The sequence below is a fragment of the Xenopus laevis genome, chromosome 1S, assembly GCF_017654675.1.
Source record: "Xenopus laevis strain J_2021 chromosome 1S, Xenopus_laevis_v10.1, whole genome shotgun sequence".
NCBI classification, from domain to species: Eukaryota; Metazoa; Chordata; class Amphibia; order Anura; family Pipidae; genus Xenopus; species Xenopus laevis.
In genome coordinates, this window is record NC_054372.1 from 83,908,511 (window position 1) to 83,928,266 (window position 19,756).

Here is a 19,756-nt window from a genome sequence, read left to right on the forward strand (position 1 = left end):
TTACTCTCCTGCTGGAAATGGCGGAACTGGCCCAGGAGGGCTTGGTTTACTCTCCTGCTGGACATGGTGGAAGAGGATCCACTGTTCTTGGGCTCCAGCAGGACTCTGCTTCATCATGGGCCAGTGCACCACCCGGACCCCAGCAGACTAGCTCTGTCAGCATGGATCCTGAATGACAGTCCCTAACTCAACAGGGGTTATCAACTGAAGTTATTGTCGTTATGATTCAAAGCAGGAAATCAGGAACTAATAAAATCTATCTAGAGTTTGGAGAAGATTTTCTTACTGGTTCGGAGATCACTCTATTGATCCGCATTGAGCCTCCCTCCCTGCCTGTGGACCTCTTACCTGTAAGGGTCAGGTCACATGCTCAGATTCGGGGAGATTAGTCGCCCGGGGACAAATCTCTTCTTCTTCGGGGCGGCTAATCTCCCCGAACTGCCTCCCGCCAGCTAGCTGCCTCACAAGGAAACTTCAGGCAACTTCGGAAAATGAATCGCTCCAAGTGCAATCACTAGGAGCGATTCGTTTTCCAAAGTTGCCTCACGAGGAAACTTCGATCGACTTTGGAAAACGAAACGCTCCGAGTGCCATCACGTCGGTTTGTAAGCATGCATGAAAAAGTTTCAATAAATCCCACATTTTAACCTATACTGAGTGGGACCATGGAAGGGGACAGAAAGTACACATGCATTTTGTTAATTTACATATTCCAGCATTTGTGCAATCGTCTACAAGTTACATGATGAATTGTTAACTTAATGATATGTTAAATAAGTGGATTATTTTGGCGTGCAAAATAATAGCGGAGGGGAAGGTAAAATCAGATCAGGTGTAAACATACAGCATATAATGGCATGCATATTCTTTTGCATTGCTATGTGTCCTAAGACGCCAACAAGTTTGTCATCACGTAACAGTAATTCACCATGGGTGTACCATGAAGGTACAATCTGTGCCAGTATGTATGCAACATACCATGGATGTACCAAATCGTGGCAGATATCATGAGAAACACAGAGAGACAGACAATATGACTAGGCCATTTGCTTTGGTGGGAAAAAAATGCAATGGCATATATTAAAAACTTAATTTTATAAAATATCGAAGATACTGATTTTTTTTTTCTAGTAAAGCAACAAGAAACAATAAGAAAGCCCAAACTCTGGAACTCCGTTAAATCTCCCACATCTCTGAAGACCATCAAGAATATTTTGCTAAAAAAAGTAAAATTGAGAATGAGAAGGGAATAGAGAAGTTGAGTTGTCCGACAACTCACTTGATAAACCAGGATCGGATTTGCCATTTAGAATCGCTAGTGACTCAGAGTTGCTCTACCACATCTTGGCAGATAAAGAACACAGAGTCCATGGAGAAAGTCTCAAAGTTAATCTTTTTGCAGCAACAGATGTATGAACAGCTATTGACTTGAGAGCACCCAGAGAAGTTTCTCCAACTAACCAGAAAGTTGGAAGTCATGCAAATGTTTTCGATGAAAGATGTTGAACTCTGAATAATCCAGCCCTGGTAGATGCTCCTGTGGCCCACCAATCACCACAATCTCAAAAGGCATACTTAAAACATGCAAATTACAAACAGAAAGGTCCACAAAAATCTATATTTGTTACAGGTCAAATGTCATCAAAACTATGAAGAAGCTGAATACCGGTGACACCTTGCTGTGGCGTTTGAACAGCACTTTAGAAGTGTCAGATGAGACTTCCAGGTCTTGAAGATGAAGGGTCTCTAAAATGGAGGAGATTAAGGAGTCTACTGTCTCCGAGGATAGTCTGGGTGACTCCTCCTCTTCGTGGTCTGAATTAGAGGATAGCTGTCCTTCGGAGCGATGACAGTCGCCGGAGTCTGGTGGTGTGTCTGGGAGATTTACCACTGTTCTCCTTGGATGGGGATGGTGCCCATCGTTTGAAAGCCCTTGTTTTAGAATTGTCTAGGCTGGATAGTAGCCTGTCCAGGGATTGCACCAGTTTAGGTATTCCTGTGGCTAATTGCGATGCCCACTCTGGGGTAGGCTGTGGCTGATTGTCTCTGTTAGAGGCGGATGGTTCCCCCGGAACAGCCTGACTCACCTGGGGTGGAGTACGTTCTGAGCCCTGATCTAGCGACTTACACTTACTACATAGGGGGTCTTTGTGCCCTGATGGTAGCCGTTTGCGACATTTGGCACAGGCTAAGAATTTTACAGTTGCAGATGATCTGGCTGTCACTGTTCCCCTCAGACCTGGTGGCGCTAATTGAGCTATAGGCCCCCCTGGGTGTGGTAGGATCTTAACTGGTATGTGGCAAGCCTAACCTGCTCTAGGTACCCGCAGGGGAATTGCACTAACCAGCGTGAGGTAGAGGCAGCAAGGAGTGGTTGAGGGTGACTGCTGGTGTAGTGGCACTAGCTGACCTGTGTCCCTGCTGAGGTGTTTTCAGTCTGCCTCCCCACTATGGAACAGCACTGGAATATGCATGCTGTGCCTTTGGAGGAGTCCCATCGGAAAGCCTGTGAAAAAGGGTTTTGTACGCACTCCCAATGGCGGCCGGGATCTGAGGAAGGCACGTTTGTATTCACGCGTCAGAGGTAGGGTACCTAGCCGGTAAAACACCAGCCAAGGCCGGGCCGGTATTACAAATTTACCGGCAATGTAGCAGCCGGTAAATTTGTAATACACCTATCAAAAGCCTGTGGCCTGCCCCCCAGTCTGGTGAAAACTCACCTTTTTGCGAATCGCATGCTGTGGCTCCGCCCCCTTCGACGGCACGACCTGCCCCATTCAATCACGCACCGTGGCTCCGCCCCCTTCACCAACATGGCCTGCCCTTTTGTTCCTGCCCCCTCCACCGGCTGGTGGAAATTTTTTTTTAAAAGGTGGCAACCCTAGTCAGAGGAGACTTCCGGGTGACACAAGCATACAAAGTGCTGAGGCGCCAATTTTAAAAATGGCTGCACCGTAACGCTCCTGCATTCCCGCTGAAGCAGGACCTGCGAGCCACCCAGAGCCTGCCCCGTTCCCTGATCTGGAGCTTGCTCCGGCATTATGCCCTTCAGTAAGAAGAATGTACTGTAACCTCCCGTCAGGGGAGCAGGGGAAACAGGTAGTGGGCGGCAGAGTAAAGCACCCCGTGCATGCCATGGTTGTAGGCAAGGAGGGGGTAATATGCCCTGGAAAGATGGGGAAATGCAGAATACTCACCAAGTGAAGGCAGTCTCCCTGTGTCTTCCGGCAGTCTTCTCCAGTATATATAGAGGAAGAGAGATATAGGTTGGGCTGTTGGTCTGTGCAAGCACTGTATAGACCCTGTAGACAAAATCCCACATTGGAGGATGCCCTGCAGGGATATTCTACATGGTGTAGAAGTCCTGAACATAACCTAATGTCAGAAAAAAACCGACCAGAAGTAAAATCACATCCTCACCTCCTGAGGACACAACAAAAACTGAGCTAAGCTCCGCCTGCTGGAAGTATAACCAGTGGGGGAGGAGCCAGTTTTTTTCTACTGTTGTGTCCTGCCTCCTAGTGGTATGAGCTATACCCCATTGTCTGTGTCCCCCAAGTTGACTAGGAGAGATTATGGGTTCAAACTCCCATTCTGCTTCCCATTCAAAGGATAGTTCAAAAGCAAGTCACAGGCTTTGTCAGTTCAACATCCGTCAAAGTCCAAAGAAGGTGTACCATAATGCCAGATTAGTTCTCCTTTTCTGCTATGTTCACTTAAACCTTTCTCTAGTCTCTAAAATATATGGGACATTTCATCTGATCTTTGACCGAAACAGGTTTGTTTCAGAACATACACTTGCACATAAACAGTCATATGAAAAAAGTTTGGGAACCCCCTCTTAATTCTTTGGAGATTTGTTTACCATTGACTGAGCTTTCAAAGTATTAACTTCCATTTAATATATAACATGCCTTATGGAAACAGTAGTATTTCAACAGTGACAACATTTATTGGATTAACAGAAAATATGCAATATGCATCATAACAAAATGAGACAGGTGCATACATTTGGCCACCACAACAGAGATATTACATAAATACTTAGTTGAGCCTCCTTTTGCAAATGTAACAGCCTCTAGACACCTCCTGTAGCCTTTGATGAGTGTCTGGATTCTGAAAGTTATTTTTGATTATTTATCCATACAAAATCCTCTCCAGTTCAGTTTAATTTGATGGCTGCCGAGCATGGACAGCCTGCTTCAAATCATCCCATAGATTTTCGATAATATTCAAGTCGAAGGACTGTGACGGCCATTCCAGAATATTGTACTTCTCCTCTGCATAAATGCCTTTGTAGATTTGGAAGTGTGTTTAGGGTCATTGTCTTGTTGGAATATCCAACCCCTGTGTAACTGATGCTTGAACATTATCCTGAAGAATTTGTTGATATTGGGTTGAATTCATCCGACCTTCGACTTTAACAAGGGCCCCAGTCCCTGAACTAGCCACACAACCCCACAGATTGATGGAACCTTCACCGAATTTGACAGTAGGTAGCAGGTGTTCTTCTTCCGCCATGAAAATCGTTTTTTGTTATGACCAAATAATTCATCTTGTCGCATCAGTTCAGCAAGATGTTCTTGCAGGTCTTTGGAGGTGATCTTTGGGTTGTCTGTAACCATTCTCACAATCCTCTGCATATGCCACTCCTGGCTTATTGGCCTGCCGGACTTGGGTTTTACAGCAACTGTGCCTGTGGTCTTCCATTTCCCCGATTACATTACTTACAGTTGAATCTGACAGTTTGAACCTCTGAGATAGCTTTTTGTATCCTTCCCCTAAACCATGATACTGAACAATCTTTGTTTTTAGATCTTTTGAGACTTACTTTGAGGATCCCATGCTGAGGAGAGTCAAACAGCAGCACAACTTGCAATTGGCAATCTTAAATACCTTTTTTTCATGATTATACACACCTACCTATGAAGTTCAAGGCTTAACGAGCTAATCCAACCATTTTGGTGTTGTCAGTAATCAGTATTGAGCAGTTACATGCATTGCAAAATTAGAAGGGTGTCCAAATTTTTGCACAGCCAGTTTTTCACATTTGGTTTAATTGAATACTGCTTCACTAAAAATATTTGTTCAGAAAACACCCCAGTACTTAGATGTTCCTGGGAAATGAAAGACATACCACTATCTTTTTTTGTTGAAAGTGGATTCAATTATTATGCAGGCTGAGAGGGGTTCCCACACTTTTTCATATGACTGTATATCTGTGAAAGGCACCAGTACCATCTTTGTTTGGGCTTTTTTTTCACTATAGTTTAGGTTTACTTCAGCCAAGTGTTGTCATTTACAGTTCCAGGTAGTTACGTGAGCACCCATTTGGGCCTTGGCTAAAAGTATGGCGGGGACACACAATCATCTGGTAATACTGATCATCAAACAACAGTAGATCCAACCAGCATATGCCTCCTACTGTGCAATGCCGATCAGTACTGGAAGAAGAGCAATTGGACGAAGATGGTGCCCGTAAACTCCGCAAGAGAGAACCTGCATGGAGGGGTGACTAACAAGTTAGGGGCATTTGCCCGGGGGGGGGAGGGCTTTTGCACCAAAACGTTTTCCTTCTCCTTTAAACCACACACGTTACCACAAGACCATGTTCACATTAATTGTGGTAGCACACCAAAAAACCAAATGTTTGGTGCTCACTGCAGGGATATCACTTATCACTCATATGTGAAAAAAGTTGTCATATGAAGACATACCCTTAAATACATATACCTAGTCATCCTCTGTGGATAACACAGCACCCCCAGCACATGATTAAACACCTAACAATTTATTTTCAAATGCTAACAAACCCCCAGAACAAATACCAGGCTTATGTTCCACAGGCAGAGTATGTCACACACAAGCAGTGCGGGGCACACAAAGGCAGAGCGGGGCACACACAGGCAGAGTATGTCACACACAGGGAGCATAGGGAAGGCAGAACAGAGCAGGAGACAGGGAAACCTATTGGGACCACTGCAAGATCTGCTATATACAGTGACAGAGTGCTGGTGCCCTATTAGCATTTTGTATAAAATGTGAACAGGTGAAAAATGTGGGCAGTTTTCAAGTGTGAACAGTACAGAGTTTTAGGATGTGAACAATAAAGGTGTCACAAGTGTGAACAATGCAGGGGGGATTACATGTGTGAACAATACAGGGGATTAGTCTGAATTTGAGGTTTAAACAATGCAGGGGCCAGTAAATCTCTGTAGTGATACAATTTAAAGTTTACACATGGTAAGCAAACACAGCAGTCATGTGGGGGCCGCACAAGGGGGGGGCACCAGTTGGACAGCGGAACAAATCAGTTGATCTACCTGTTACAGCAACCTGTAATGGCTGCTTGTCAGAGACAACCTAGATACAACTAATTAATGTAGTGCGTGATGCTTTGGTGCTGCAAGAGTCCACATTTGTATCTAATACGACAAACCTTAATTTGTCAGTTACTTGTTAGTATAAGTTTCTTCCCTGTTCTAAGGATTTTCCTGGACCCTACAACACAAAGAATCTTTGTCTCAACTTTGCAAACCATTACATGGATGTCAGGCCACATATTCAACATTTTAATGTCTGGATAATACAGTGTCTGAAGGGGAATATCCTCAATGTTGCTGTTCAGATGGCACAAACTGTTGATAAATGTGTTTAGACTCTCCTTTAGTAAGCCATGTTGTTCAGGTCAAAAAAGTTAAATTCACTGGTTCACTGTTTTTTTTTACCAAAAAAGCTTGAGAAAAGGCCAAACCAGGCCTGAAACTTTGCTGTATCCAGATTGTTGCAATGTGTATCGAATAAAAGCTTTTTATTTTAAACACGGACTGGTGCTGTGCCTCAAGTATTCCATGCTATGTATTACTGCACATATGCAAATTTGGCCAGTGTTCATAAATGAGCTTCCCCTCCCTCGTCCACCCAGCCTAGCTGCTACCCCAGGTAATTGCCCGTAACTTTTTACTTACCCCTCGGTGCAGATTCTGTCCAGCAGAGTTCACAGGCGCCATCTTCTTCTTCGGTAATCTTCGGGTCTTCTCCTGGCGCATTCGGCAATTTCTGTGACTTTCGGCGCATGCGCAGTTGTTCGTGAGTGGCAGACTGCTGCGCATACCCCAATATGGCACTTACTTCCCGAAGATTACCAAAGAGAAGAAGATGGCGCCCGTGAACTTCACTGGACAGAATCTGCACCAAGGGGTAAGTAAAAAGTTAGGGGCATTTACCCGAGGTAGCAGCTAGGCTGTGGGGGAGGAGGAGTCTATGTAGGGTAGGGGGTGGGTTGTTTTTTTTTTTAAATAAGGGGTTGAATCCTCCTTTAAGGGTCCTCACAAATCATCAAACAAAAAATGAGGTTACTGTTATAGAAGCTGATGCTACAGGGCTGATTATTAAATTCTGATGCCTTGTATCATGAAGTTTAAGTCTTTTAAGATTATACTAATCAATTAAGTTGGGGAACTACTGGGGTCATATTACAGACACAGATCTTGACTGACTTGGCTACTTTGTTAATCTTAAATTCTTGTTTTACAGAACAGAAGTACAAAACCTTCTTGATATATATCAAAAGGAACCCCTCAGATTTATTTCACTGATGATCAAAATGTTTGTAAAAAAAACATTTACTTCAATAAGATTGACTAAACATTTAAAAGCTGCAAGGGGGGTTTAATCTATGAGTTATACATTCATCATCAAACAAAAAATGAGGTTCACATATTATAGAAGCTGATGCTACAGGGCTGATTGTAAAATTTATGATACAAGGCATCCAAATTTAATAGTGGGGAACTACTGGGGGCATATTCAGAGACACAGATCTTCACTGCAAAACAGCATTTCTAGGCTACTTTGCTACTTTAGTACAAAACCTTTTTTTTTATATATCAAAAGGAACCCCTCAGCTTATTTCACTGATGATCAAAATGTTTGTAAAAAAACACCATTTACTTCTATTAGACTGATTTAACATTTATAAGCTGCAAATAATGGGGGTTTAATCTATATTAATTAGTGGTGCTTGCGAAGCAAAGCATCACTACTGTTATCTTGCAAACTTATTTTTATTAGTGGTGCTTGCGAAGCAAAGCATCACTACTGTTATCTTGCAAACTTATTTTTTTAGTGGTGCTTGCGAAGCAAAGCATCACTACTGTTATCTTGCAAACTTATTTTTATTCTTCTTCCGTATGAAAGTTTGGCGCGTAACTAGTCCCGCACCGTTTGTCCTAGACCCATGAATGAGGTGTCAAATCGTGCGGCTTAATCGGGAATGGGGTGGTATGACTTTTCTAAGGGGTGGGTGGTTAATTGCCCCTTGCGGGGGCAATTAACCACCCCGAAAAGTCCCATAGATTAACATTGAGGCCAACTTTTGACGGATTCTAGCGCAGAGAGGGAATCTTGTAGAAACGTTAAATTTACCACATTTGAAGAGGTTTGCGACCTGTGTCAGATGATACCCCACACGAGGGTATAAGTTTTTACCCCCGGGGCAGGAGAGGTCCCCAAATTTGCCCCATTGACTTATAATGGGCAATTTATCGAATAATTAGTTTGTCGCAGACCCATGAATGAGGTGTCAAACCGTTCAGTTTATTCGGGAATGGGGTGTTGTGACTTTTCTGTCCTATTTTGGGGACCCAAAAAAGTGAGCGGAGCCGCAAACAACCAATCAGATTTTCCCTATTGACTTCAATGAGAAAATGTAAACAGCTGTAATTCTCACAGTAATAAAGCCAGAGCTCCCAAACTTGGCACCGTGGGTCACTGCAGCCAAAATTTACAAAAAGTGGGCGGAGTCTACAACAGCCAATCAAATTTCAGCCATTCAATTAAATAGGAAAATTTTAAACTGCTGCCGCTCTTAGACGGTTAATGGCAGCCTCCTCAAAGTTGGCACAGTTGGTCACTGGGGGACTGGGATTAAAATTAAGAAAAGTGGGTGGAGCCAAACCAACCAATCAGATTTCTTTGATTGGTTTTAATGGGAAAAATTAAGAAGGCTGCCATTCTCTCAGTATTGATGTCAGGGACCTTGAATATCACAAATGTGGTCGCTGGGGGTTTCCACTTCAAGTTTAGAAAAAGTGGGCGGAGCCACCAACAACCAATCAAATTTCATTCATTGATTTTCAATAGAAAAAAATAGAAATGCTGCCATTTTTACACATTAAATGACAGCATTCCCAAACTTTGGTATGTTAGTCACTGAGTGACTGTGGTTCACAATTAGGAAAAAAAGGGGCGGGGCAACAACAGCCAATCAGATTTGGGCCTGAGTTTTGCCACGGCAAGCACCACTCACATTTTCTTCAGGAAATGTACCTCTCTAGTTGTTGTATATTATTGTTATTGGGAGAGAACATCTTAATTTATTCAGTATTTATTTTCCAATGGCTATATTCAAACCTGAATCCAAACTTATGATTTACCGTATATACTCGAGTATAAGCCGACCCGAGTATAAGCCGAGGTACCTAATTTACCTAAGAAAACTGGAAAAATTTATTGACTCGAGTATAAGCCTAGGGGTGAGAAATTCTTTTAGGACATGGCCAATTTAAAGCTTTAACGTTGCTGCTTACTCACTGATCTGAAGCATGCACTGACTCCTCCATTCTGCTGCACATACTTCTCCCCCCTCCTCGCTTAATTCTGCTCCAGCCCCTCCCCTCTCAGCTCTTGTCAATCAGTCCTCCCTCTTCAGCCCTTCCCCTCCGTGCTCAAAGCTCAAATGACAATGGTAGCTCACAAACTTACATGGAGGGTTAAAGGAGAAGTAAATGTTTAAAATAAAAACCTTTTTTTTTTAATCATAGCAAGCAATAGGACACGATACATTACACAATGATGTGGCACTACCTTTTCTCCACAGATTGACCCACGCTTTGCCTCTCTTCTTTCAGACAGGCGCCATACCGTATTTAAAAAGTATAACTCCAGAGCTGCAGCCCCTCCCTCAACTGAAATCAGGCTACAGGGAAGCGCAGGATACGAACGGAAGAAACAAAAGCCAAGGGATGTGAGGCCGCGCCCCCTTAGCTGTCAACTGCCGCCTCCTTTCCCCCTATTACGAGGCTGCAGCGTCCCAGGGCACGTCACAAAGGGAGAAGACGCGCGACTCCGCTCCCTGTACAGGTGCGTGCTCGTATCACAGAGTGAGTGCGCACCTCATCCAAATGTCGTCTCGAGCGCTCCTCTTCCAAACTCTTGCGCACTCCTACGCGCAATACGGTAATGCGCACACATTTTCCCACATCTCCTGCGTAAAAAGGGGAAGGGCTGAGGAGTACTGAGTGACGAGAGCTGAGAGGGGAGGGGCTGAGGGCTAAGGAAGCCACGAGGGGGGAGAAGTATGGGCAGCACGGAGGAGTCATTGCACACTTCAATCAGTGAGTAAGCGGCAACCTTTTTTAGCTGACCCGAGTATAAGCCGAGGTAGACTTTTTCAGCACATTTTGGGTGCTGAAAAACTTGGCTTATACTCGAGTATATACGGTAAGTTTTATGAGCACTTTATTAAAACAAAAAGAGGATTCATTTGTTTGGGGCTGGACACAACTCCAAAAGCAATGGGCTCAGAGCGATGTAGTCAGGGAAGCAATGGATATAGAATGATGTATGCTCTGATACAGGATGGGTATGCCTGATATTTGGTAGTAATTATTAAGTAAGTATTATTGAAATTATTTTGTCAAAATTTTAGTTTTTTGTTCTGAAAGGAATTCTACCCAAGTTTTAATTATTTTAGTTATTACTATACTGTACCATTTTACTAATTTCATAACAGACATTTGCCCAGTTGAGTTTATTTGGCTTTAAATTTATAGCAGGAAAAATGACAGGATACATTAATTATTGTTTATTTATAAAACCCTTTATCATAATTTCTTGCCAATTCATCCCATAGGAAATCAACTGAAAGAAACAAAAACAGCCAAATGAAGAGATACAAACTGACCACTAGGGGATGGGGAAACATCACAGCTGCAATCCATGAAATTCCTGAACAGAACAGCTGCAGCAGTAACGGAGATTAGATCAAGGTGCAATACAGGTCTTCAGCTTGTTTGGTTCTCTGAAGAGATAGGTCTGGATTCAATGTTTTCTTCTGTAGGATTACTGTTATGTTCAGCACTGCAGGTAAAAAATAAAAACAAAAAAAAAAAAATTAACTCTTCAAAGACTCCAACATAAAAATATCCTGCCAATTGGAGATATAGTGTTGTGCAAAGCACGTCCCTTCAGACATCATTATACAGAGCATTTTGGGTGTGGGTATGAGAGGGTGCAGGCTGGAAAACCGCAACCCTTAACGGGCTGCAAGAATTTAGGTCAGTAACTGGTCATTCTATTCATGTAACAACCATATGTGTATTCTCAAGCCAAGTTGTGGGGTGGGATGCCAAGACAGAGGCAATTCTCCTAAAAAAACATAAACCATTCACTCTATCAAAAGCAGATTTTGTGTACTCACAATTCTCTCTCTTTAGTCGCTTGGGGAACACTGGGACCATGGGGTATACCTGGTATAACTAGGAGGTGCCGGACAAGACGGAAGAAACCGGCCCCTCCTCTACTGGCTATACCCCTGGCAGGCGGACCTAAGCCCAGTTTGTTCCAAAGTCAATAGGAATATAACTAATTAAACTGATACAAGTAACAATAAAAACATAACCGTATCATGTCTGCACTAAGCGAAGGCCTCAATCCAGGGTGGGAAGCCCGAGTCCCCCAAGCGACTGAAGAAAAATAGATTTAACCGTGAGTACACAAAATCTCCTTTTCTCCAGGTCATCTTGGGGGACACAGGGACATACCAAAGCTGTCCCGTAGAAAATCTCGGGTGGGGGAATGAGGCCTATGTAGAGGTAACCCCTGCGGCTTGAAGTACTTTTCTGCCAAAGTGAGTATCAGAAGCTGCAAAGGTGTCAAAATGGTATCATTTTGAGAAAGAGTGGACAGAGGTCCACGTGGCTGTCTTCAAAGCTGTTCAGCTGATGCTTGATTTCTGAATGCCCAGGACGTACTCATGCCCATGGTGGAGTGGACTGAGATTCTGGCTGGTGGCGTCTTTCCTCGTGCCACGTATGCTCGCTGAATTGCTTGCTGGATCCAGCGAGTGTCAGGTAGCCGGGAGCTCCCTCCAGGGAGGTTGTCAGGATCAAGGAGGAAGCCCACAGGGGAGTGAAGGTCGCGGTGTCCAACAAGGGGTAAACAGAAGGATAACCAAAGTCCAGGCAAGGGTTCAAGGGCAGGCAGAATATCAGCAAAGTCCAAAAGTCCAGGCAAGGGGTCAGCAACAAACAGGAACAGGATAAGTCTTCAAAATAGCAGACAGGAAACCCAGGAAACACACAGGAACGAATCCTATACTTGGGCGCCATTCTGGCGTCTTGGTAAGGCTTTTATATTTGAATTTGGCGCCATTCTGACATCATCGGCGTCCTTGCGTCAACGTCATTGCGCCGGCGCTGCTACCCACGTGGCGGCCATGGGCGCCGCCATTTTGGGAGCGACGCCGGCAGGGAAGGACGCGCCGCCCGGAGCTCCTGGACCTGCTCCGGGCGGCGATCGTGACAGTACCCCCCCCTCACGGGGGGCCTCCGGACCACCAGGACTTGGCTTCTGGGGAAATTTGGAGTGGAACTCCCTCACCAGACGAGGAGCATGGACATCAGAGCGTCCTTCCCAGGAGCATTCTTCAGGGCCAAAGCCTTTCCACTTGATGAGGTACTGAAGAGAGCCCCTGGAGATTCTGGAGTCAAGGATCTTCTCCACCTCATATTCTTGTTGACCATCCACAGAGATGGTAGGAGGGGGAGGCTGGACAACGGAAAAGCGGTTGGAGGTAGCGGGTTTCACCAAGGAGACATGAAACACGTTGGGAATTCGCATCTCAGGGGGAAGCTGAAGTCTGACAGCCACAGGGTTGATCACCTCCGAGATGGAGAATGGACCTACGAACCTCGGACCCAACTTAGGAGATGGTACCTTCAACCGAATGTTCCTGGAAGACAACCAAACTTTATCACCAACCTTGTAGGGAGGAGAGGGTCTACGTCTACGATCTGCAAACGTCTTATGAACCAGAGCACTCTTCTCCAGGTTTGACTTGGTTGCAGCCCAAATAGCAGACATGTGGGCTGCATGGTCATCAGCGGCCGGAACATCAGACAACACAAAGTCTTGTGGGAAGGCTTGAGGATGTTGACCATACACCGACATAAATGGGGACCTTCCAGTGGAAGTGTGGCAGGCATTGTTATGAGCAAATTCCGCCCACGGGAGGAGATCAGACCAATCATCTTGACAAAGGGAAACGTGGTTCCTCAAGAACTGTTCTAAGGCTTGGTTCACTCGCTCAGCCGCTCCATTAGTCTGGGGATGATAAGCTGAGGAGAACTGAAGATTAATACCCAGATCTTTGCACAGGGAACGCCAGAACTTTGCCGTGAATTGGGACCCTCTGTCAGAAACGATCTCGGCCGGGAAGCCATGCAGGCGAAAAATGAACTGGATGAACAACTGTGACAACTCCACTGCAGATGGAAGCTTCCGTAGAGGGATGAAGTGGGCCATCTTGCTGAAGCGGTCAATGACAACCCAGATCACGGTGTTCCCACTGGAGGGAGGAAGTTCAACAATGAAGTCCATTGCCAAATGCGTCCAAGGACGAGAGGGAACAGGCAACGGCTGTAGTAACCCACTGGGGCGAGAATGGCTGGACTTGGAAGTGGCACAAACAGTACAGGCAGAAACAAAGTCTTTGACATCTTTACGGATTGTCGGCCACCAGACTAGACGCCGTAAAAGTTCAAGAGTTTTAACAGGACCAGGATGTCCCGCTTGTTTGGAACTATGAGTCTGTTGCAGGATAGGCAGACGAAGCTCAGGAGGTACAAAAGCCATTCCGATGGGGGTATCAGGAGGGGCAGAAGATTGTTCAGCCAGGATTTGATCAGCAAACTGAGGGTACAATGAAGCGATGATCTTGACAGGAGGAATAATTGGCTCTTGTCTTTCAGGAGAACGATCCACCGGAGAGAAACTTCGCGACAGAGCATCGGCCTTCCGATTCTTGGAGCCAGGGCGATAAGTCAAGATAAAGTTAAATTGGGAAAAGAAGAGAGCCCACCTTGCCTGCCTGGGGTTCAGCCTCTTGAGAGATTGAATGAATTCGAGATTCTTATGATCGGTGAAGATCGTGACTGGAATCAAGGAACCTTCAAGGAGGTGACACCACTCTTCTAAGGCGAGCTTGACAGCCAGGAGTTCTCGATTTCCTACATCATAGTTATGTTCAGCAGGAGAGAACTTCTTAGAGAAATATGCACATGGGTGCAGCTTTCCATCAGAGGGATGCCTTTGGGACAAGATAGCTCCAACTTCAGAAGCATCCACCTCAATGAAGAAAGGTAACCCCGGATCAGGATGGCGGAGAACCGAAGCGGAAGTGAAGGCATCCTTCAGGGATTGAAAGGCTTCAATAGCAGATGGAGGCCAAGAACTGGGTTTACCCCCTTTTCGGATGAGGGCCAGGATAGGAGCTATACAAGAAGAGAACCCCTTAATGAATTGCCGGTAGTAATTGGCAAAACCAATGAATCTCTGGATCGCCTTGGTGCTCAGCGGAAGGGGCCACTCTTGGATTGCGGACACTTTAACGGGATCCATCTCGAAACCCTCTGGGGAGATGATATAGCCCAGAAAAGGAATCTTGGACACTTCAAATACACATTTCTCCAGCTTGGCAAAGAGAGAGTTCTTCCTCAAACGAGAGAGTACTTCCTTCACCTGGGAGCGATGGCTTGCAAGGTCCTTGGAGAAAATCAGGATGTCATCTAGGTATACGACCACAAACTTTCCAAGAGATCCCGGAAAATGTCGTTCACGAAATACTGAAAGACAGCGGGGGCATTGCAGAGACCAAAGGGCATTACGAGGTACTCATAGTGCCCATCACGAGTGTTGAATGCTGTCTTCCATTCGTCACCTTCCCGGATGCGGATAAGGTTGTACGCCTCACGGAGATCCAACTTAGAGAAGATTTTAGCCCCCTTCAGTTGGTCAAAAAGTTCTGCGATCAGCAGCAAGGGATACCGGTTCTTAACGGTGATTTTATTTAGACCCCGGTAATCAATACAAGGACGTAGGCCTCCATCCTTCTTCTCCACGAAGAAGAATCCAGCCCCTGCAGGAGAAGTGGAAGGGCGAATAAACCCCCGCTGTAGATTATCTTGAATATATTCTTTCATGGCAGAGGTCTCTGCTGGGGAGAGAGGATAAGTGCGACCTCTAGGAGGCATGGTTCCAGGCAGGAGATCAACTGGACAATCGTAGAGACGATGAGGAGGGAGAAATTCTGCAGACTTTTTATAGAAGACATCAGCGAACTCCTTGTAGAAGGAGGGAAGCGTCTTCAAATCTGACGAAGAAATATTCACCCTCTGGATGGGTTCAGCAGGAAGGCAGTGCTGTTGACAGTATGGACTCCAACGGGAAACCTGCCCCGAGGACCAATCAATAATAGGGTTGTGCAGGCGTAACCAAGGAAGCCCCAAGACGACTGGAACAGAAGGACAGGAAATAATCAGGAACGATAACTTTTCTTTGTGTAAAGTCCCAACCTGTACAGGCAATTCCCCAGTCGTCATAGAGATAAACTCGGATTCAAGGGGTCGATCATCAATGGCGGTTACACGAAGTGGAGGAGTCAATGGAAACAGGGGAACATTCATATGCTTGGCAAAGAGAGCGTCCATGAAATTGCCGGCAGCTCCAGAGTCAATAAAAGCAGAGCCAACAATGGTCTTAGAGGACAGACGGATCTGTAAAGGCAGAAGAAACCCTATGAGAGTTCTCTTGTGACTTGGGAGTAACACCCCCTAAATGAGTCTTTGCAAGGTTACCTTGAAGAGGGGAACTCTGAGGCTTCACAGGACAGGAGTTGGCAAAGTGAGATTGACCCCCACAGTAGAGACAAAGTCCAGCCGTACGTCTCTGGAGTTTCTCCTGTTCAGAGAGACGAGCTCTTCCGACTTGCATAGGTTCCTCCGGAGGAATAACAGAAGGCTGCTGGGAGGTAGGAGGTAATAGAGGTCTTTGAAAGCGAGGAGCCAACATGGGTTGAAATTTCTTGACTTTGTCCCTATCAGCTTGATGTTCTCTCTGACGAGTGTCCACCTTGACAGACAAAGCAATGAGGTCTTCAACCTGCGCGGGTAATTCACGGGAGACCAGGTCATCTTTGAGGCGGATAGAGAGACCATTGTAGAAGGCAGCATGATAGGCATCATTGTTCCAGCAAGTCTCTGCAGCGAGGGTACGGAATTCAATGGCATATTCCGCTACACTGCGATTTCCTTGGCGGATCTGGAACAGACGAGAAGCAGCGGTCGCCACCCGACCGGGAGCATCGAACACCGTCCGGAATTCATGAAGGAAGGCTTTGGAATCGTCAATTAAGGGAGACTCCTTCTCCCAGTGCGGAGATGCCCATTCGAGCACTTTCCCCGCCAGACGAGTGATTACGAAACCAACCTTTGCTCGTTCAGAGTTAAATTCCGCAGGTTTAAGGGCGAACCGAATCTGGCACTGGTTCACAAAACCACGACAGGCTTGAGGGTCGCCACTGTAGAGAGGCGGTGCAGGAATTCGCGGACCAGAAATGGAGGATTGTGTAGCCATATCGGCAGCAGCTAGCATGGGCGTTGGAGTAGTCGGCGTGAGCATGGATAACTTTTCCAAGATCGCCTCCAGCGCGCGTCCGACGTAATTTTGCCGAGCTTCGTATGCCTCCATGCGGGTATGCAGACCTCGAAAGGCCCTGCCGAAATCTGGCTGAGCTTCCTCAGTGGGATCCATGGCCCAAGTATAATGTCAGGGAGCCGGGAGCTCCCTCCAGGGAGGTTGTCAGGATCAAGGAGGAAGCCCACAGGGGAGTCAAGGTCACGGTGTCCAACAAGGGGTAAACAGAAGGATAACCAAAGTCCAGGCAAGGGTTCAAGGGCAGGCAGAATATCAGCAAAGTCCAAAAGTCCAGGCAAGGGGTCAGCAACAAACAGGAACAGGATAAGTCTTCAAAATAGCAGACAGGAAACACACAGAAACGAATCCTATACTTGAGCGCCATTCTGGCGTCTTGGTAAGGCTTTTATATTTGAATTTGGCGCCATTCTGACGTCATCGGCGTCCTTGCGTCGACGCGCTGACGTCATTGCGCCGGCGCCGCTACCCACGTGGCGGCCATGGGCGCCACCATTTTGGGAGCGACGCCGGCAGGGAAGGACGCGCCGCCCGGAGCTCCTGGACCTGCTCCGGGCGGCGAACGTGACAGCGAGAAATCAAGGCTTTAGTAGCGGAGGAACCCTGGTTTGATCCTGAGGGAATAACCAGTAAAGAGTCCGTCTTGTGGATGTCCTGAACTCTGTGCAGACAGAACTTGAGAACGTGAACAGGGTCCAGAGTATGAAAGATCACTTCCTTAGGATTGGCTGGTGACGGGCAGAATGTCGGTATAGTAATTTCTTGGTTTAGGTGTAATTCTAAAACTACCTTGGGTAGGTTGGAACTGTGCGAAGAACCGCCCTATCCTGGTGGAAGGTAAGAAGAGGCGGTCTGCATGAAAGAGCGCTGGGTTCTGATACACGTCTTGCTGAGGCAATAGCCAGAAGGAAGACTGTCTTCCAGGTGAGCCACTGAAGTGGCACTAAACTTAGAGGTTCGAAGTGAGGGTCTTGTAGAGCACGAAGAACCAATTTGAGGTCCCAGAGAGGAGCTGGAGCTCGTACTGGGGGAGCCACATGTGCAGCAATAACAAAGAGAAATCAGATTGCACTCACCAAGCAAAATGTGCTGAATTTTTATGATTTATTCATGAAATCATGTTTCTTTTAAGGATGTGATATGCTTTTCAATTGTAATATGGAAATGACTTGTTTTAGTTGATAGAATTTTAAGTAATACATTTTTTATTGTACTTTTTATATTCACAGATAATATATCAATACAGAGGAAAGCATTAAATGACACTGTCAGAACATTTCTTAATTTATTTATACACGATTGTCATAGATAGGTATGCACAATTTGTATTAAGGGTTACATTTGGCAGTCACTGGTGCTTGGAGGGTGTTACCATTTGCATGTTTTAACTATTTATACCTGTTTCCTGTTCACTTTTGTAAGAGCACTTGAGAAAGGGTGTTGATCCCCCGAAACGTTGTGCAGAGATCTGAATAAATCATAAAAATTCAGCACGTTTTGCTTGGTGAGTGCCATCTGATTTCTCTTTGTTATTGCTACATGTATGGAACTGAAGAGCAGCAAAGTTCCCAGATAGAGCACCACAGTATTTAACCCATGGAGGTAGGATTCTATTGAAGTTTGAGCCACATGTGCAACCCCCTGCATGAAAGTCTTGAAATCTGGCAGGAGAGCAAGACATCTTTGGAAAAGGACCGATAGTGCGGAGACCTATGACTTGAGTGATCCCAGAGACATACCCATGGAATTGAGAACAGTCTGAAATCTTCTTTGTGACAGATGCACCATTGCTGATAGGTAGCCCAGACTCTAGGATAGGCTTTTGCCGAAACCAGCTTGCGTGCGGCGCACATGGTGCGTGCCACGGCCCTTGAGAACCCATTCTGTGTTAGGATCTGGGTCTCAACAGCCATGCCTTCAAGATGAGATTTCTTGGATTTGGGTGCGGAATTGAACCTTGGATGAGAAGATCCAGATTCAGAGGCAGGGTCCAGGGGTCTGCCACTGACATGTTGAGTAGACCTTTAAACCAAGGAGCATCAAGGCCATCTTGGAGCGATGAGAATGAGTGTGATCCGTTCCTTTTGTAGTTTTTTTTTAAAGCTCTGGGTAGAAGTGGAAGAGGCGGAAAAACGTACGCCAGACGAAAATGCCACTTGGCCGTTATGGCATCAGCTTCCAGGGATAGAGGATCCCAGCAACAAGCAAAAAAGGTGGGAACCTTGCGGCTGTGTCCAGTCGCCATGAGGTCCACGTCTGGGATGCCCCACCTTTGCGTTGTCTCATGGAAGATGTCGTCCTTCAGTGACCACCCGTCTGGGTCTAGGGACTGTCTGCTTAGGTAATCCATTTCCCAGTTAAGCAGACCTAGGATGTAGATAGCCGACAGGTGGGTCTGATGTGCTTCAGCTCATTTGAACATGAGATTGACTTAGTTAAGAGCACCACTGCTTCTTGTGCCCCCTGGTGGTTGATGTAGGCCACCGCTGTGGTGGTGTTGGACTGTATCTTTACTGCTTAACCCTTTAATTCTTGTTGCCAACGAATCAAGCCCAGGCGGATTGCCCGAACCTCGAGAAGGTTGATCTGTAGCTTCTTTTCTCGAAAGTTCCACCTTGCTTGTGCATAGCGGCCCTCAAGAACTGCTCCCCAGCCGAAAAGGCTTGTGCCCGTTGTGAGTATGCGCCACAGAGGTTCTCCCATGGGTCTGCCTAGGAAAAGGTGGGTGTTGTTCAGCCACCAGAGCAGGGATGTCTGTCCTCGTCTTGCAAGATAATCGGATCTCTTGAAGCAAGGGTCTCCTTTTCCAGACCTTCAGGATGTTCCACTGAAGTTCTCTGAGATGAAATTGGGCAATGGTACCACTTCTATGGTGGAAACCATGACTCCCAGTACCTTCATGCAAAACTTGATTGTGTGAAGTGGCTTGTGTGGGATTGTGTGAAGTGGCTTGTGCGGGAGTGACTGTACTAACGTTCGAAGG

At 45.9% G+C, this 19,756-nt stretch overlaps 1 protein-coding gene across 1 annotated transcript in view; it reads right to left on the reverse strand.

Annotated features, from left to right (window-relative positions):
* Positions 1–10,860: 10,860 nt before the first annotated feature.
* The window catches only part of hdgfl2.S (HDGF like 2 S homeolog), a 28,941-nt gene continuing 20,045 nt past the window's right edge, over positions 10,861–19,756 (reverse strand). The window contains exon 16 of the mRNA XM_018243531.2: positions 10,861–11,142. Within this exon, the coding sequence (XP_018099020.1) occupies positions 11,067–11,142 (76 nt within the window). The 3' untranslated portion in view covers positions 10,861–11,066. The remainder of the gene's footprint in view (positions 11,143–19,756) is intronic.